Raw genomic sequence first — 3,356 nt, forward strand, 5'->3', positions numbered from 1 at the left:
ATGCAAAAAGATGTGTCACAAATTCAGGGGCGCATTCTACGGGTCAAAACAAGACTAAGTCACCAAAGAAATATGGTCCAAAACTGAACACCCGCGGAGATACGGGCCATCAAAGTATCACGTAAAATGCGATGAATTTTCCCTTCAAGTGAAGCGACGAATACGGCTTGACCATATTGTTTTCAATTAATTGGTCATAATTGAAAAAGATTCGATATTTAAGAAACGATCGATTCGGGGGGGTAATATTACGAGTCATACAGTATTACAATCACGTTAGAATTAGCATTGGTCGTTTGTCGCCGTATGCGTCATTTCTTGCATACGTGGCCGATAGTGAATCTGTCTTAGAAGAATGTCCCACGACACAGATATCCACGAATGTTCGATGGCAAACGTAACTTCCACAGGGTTCGATAACAGACATGCGAGATTGGGTAATAATACCACGGTCTGGTTAAAAACACCGGTTTTAAAACGTTCATGCCGTTGTCACGACATCCTTCCAATAGGCGCTCTTGCTTACACGTAAAGCGCTTTACTCGTTGGCTTGACAAAGAAGTTGAATGGGCCATCGTTTTAAAGAATGAAAAACCAAGCCACTCAGCAACTACAGCGATCTGAAAACGCCGTTGTAACTTTAGGCCAAATTAAAACACTTTACCAAATTAAATGTTTAATTTTTTGGTCTAAAATGCTTTTAGCTCTGCCTCCAGAATCGATCGTTTCTTAAATATCGAATCTTTTTCAATTATGACCAATTAATAATTCATGCATGAATCCGTTCTTGGTAAAATTAAGATTTAAAAATCGTCCCGTCTTTACGGAAGCTTGGTATTTAATCATAAGAGACACCAACCAGGAAATCAGGATACATTTTTGCTAGTAGGCAATTTATGGTGATAAAATTATTATTGAACCAGAAAAAAACAAAACTGGAGGAAAAAAACATCAAAGACCAAGGGAAGCGGAAAATGCAGGAATTGATTCGCAGCAATATTGCGTCAACCAAAATAGAGGATACTAAGACCAAACAGTTAGTAGACATCTCTTGCAACAGTTGTGAAACTAGTATTTAAACGCTAAACAGCTTACAAGATAAATGTAATGCTATTGAGAAAAAGATTGACAAAGTTGGAGATTTTTAAGAGAAATGTTTGCTTTTATGCAAGAAAAATATTCTAAAGATAAAGGTAGTGGCTTGTGTGCCAAAATAATGCGACGCCAATTAATTATTCGATGCCTCTGAATAAAGTTAAAAATTGATCACTATTATTACATAGAATTAGTTAAGTCATTTCCTATTTATTGAAACTATTAATCAAGGTTAAAATTAGACCCATGGTGGTTATTATAAATATTTGGTTTATCTATAGTTCTTAACTTGGCGATGCATTATTTGGTCTACATATAATATACCTATTAAAATTACAATAGCATATAATTAATGTAGGTTTAGCAACCACCAAAACTCCAAAATTAAAAACTATGCCTGATAGTGAAATCCAGCTTGGAAAAAACTATTTTACCAACGAGGACCAAATGTTTCTAGAAAAAGAAAACAAATTAGAGCCAAGAAAACAAATACTTTCAGAAACTCCAAAGGCTGCGTCATCGAGCATGGAAAATTTTGGTTTGTTTCAACTATTTTCTAGAGTATATAAGCAATTTGCATGTTAAGCCGGATCAGGTATTTTTGCAATAAGAGAAATATGAAATTATAAGTTTTTAGTAAGATCCAGTAGGCCATTTTCAACCCACGGCGGAAAGGGATGGTTTTTTAAATTCATTTTACGAAACACTTTTTATAGATTCACTTTTAGATGCTACAAAGTTCACTTTAGAAACCAGTGTCTTGCCTGGTATGTTGTAAATGTTGTCAATAATGTTAATTATATAATTATAGTTTTTTAAATAAGATCCAAAATCACCATTGAATACGAGTGTAAGCAATGTGCATGAACATTTGAAGTACTCCGCATCGGACTCTGATGTAAGCTATTTCCTAAGCGTTGTCATTTTAAAAACTTCTCATAAAGTAAAAATGTTACGAAACCATTAGTATCCGCATTTGATATGACTATTTTCTAATTAATTTGGATAGTAGTATAGTCCGTTGAGTCACGACGAAGAAAAGTTGTTATATTATGATTTTTTAGGTGGTGGAACTTGTAAATGGAAGCAAAGTTTTCTTGCCAAGATTCATTTTAAGACGGGCTGAAAACTCCAGCAAAACTGCTTCAACCATGGCTCGATTGTTGCTTGTAGAAACGTTTAAAATAGAATTTCTACGAACATGTTCATTGTATGGGCGCACGGCAAACGGTCCACATGGAAAACCTGCAGATTCACGGCAAGGGTTGTATAGACCAGCTGTTGACGCCATAATTGGTAATTGAATTGAATAATGGTCTTTAAACGACTGACAAAGATCCAAAATTCAAATACAAAATATTTTTCAATAGGGATATCCAGAAAGTTTTTCAATGTCTTGCAATGGGCATCTTGTTTAAAATGTTCCCGCGCATGCGCACATTGTACAAAATTGACGTTAGACCATGGCCAACTTTGCGGTTGGCCTGGTTGGCTATGGTCTGACGTCAATTTTGTACAATGTGCGCATGCGCGGGAATCTTTTAAACAAGATGCCCAAGACATAGCAAAACGTTCTGGATTCCCCTATTAAATGTTTTGGTGTCAGCTAAATCTCTACTAGTGCTATGTTGCTATAATCGAAAGGCACATATAACAATAATCAGGTCCCTTAACTTTCGCTTACATTTCCTTTCTCTTGAACCTGGGTCACTTGAAAATTTACTTTAAAGTATAGCATGATAATATGTTACTTAACACTATTTAACATGCTTGATATCAGATTTCGTTTTGGATATCGCTTCTAAAAGAAACTGGAAAGAATGTAAAAAAGATATTGTGCGAACACTAGGAAACAAACTTAGTGAATTAAGAAGAGAAGAGATAAATGCCAAAAATTGAATATCCATAATGATTCCGATTTTTTGATAATTGAATTAAATAAAATTTTCTTGAAGCTTCAAATCAGTTTCATTCAGTATGAACAGGATTTGTTCTAAAAAATATATGCCTTGATTTATTGAAAATTTATAGGTTTTTCCCCTTACTAAAAATTATTTCTTAAGCACAAAAACACGTTGCTACTTTATTAATTAAAAATAACAGTTTAAACAAACTAGTATTTGAAATTGATCAAAGTATTGATGAAGTTATAAATGAAATTAGACTAAAACACGGACTAAACCTATATTAAAATTGCATAAAATCGTGGTTTCTTTTTCTGATTTTGAAATTTAGTCAAAACTTTTATACTACCAGGATCG

General features: G+C 34.0%; 1 protein-coding gene across 1 annotated transcript; it reads left to right on the forward strand.

Moving 5' to 3' along the window:
* The first annotated feature begins 1,453 nt into the window (after positions 1-1,453).
* On the forward strand, positions 1,454-3,003 carry LOC149668659 (uncharacterized). Its single transcript, XM_089840838.1, has 5 exons — positions 1,454-1,633; positions 1,812-1,862; positions 1,920-1,993; positions 2,160-2,391; positions 2,876-3,003. The coding sequence occupies exons 1-5, from the start codon at positions 1,489-1,491 to the stop codon at positions 2,992-2,994; spliced, it is 621 nt and encodes a 206-aa protein (XP_089696964.1). The 5' UTR covers positions 1,454-1,488; the 3' UTR covers positions 2,995-3,003.
* Positions 3,004-3,356: the final 353 nt, after the last annotated feature.

This window comes from Phalangium opilio, unplaced genomic scaffold (genome assembly GCF_054372755.1).
Source record: "Phalangium opilio isolate 3A_F unplaced genomic scaffold, DU_Popi_V2 ptg000055l_1, whole genome shotgun sequence".
NCBI classification, from domain to species: Eukaryota; Metazoa; Arthropoda; class Arachnida; order Opiliones; family Phalangiidae; genus Phalangium; species Phalangium opilio.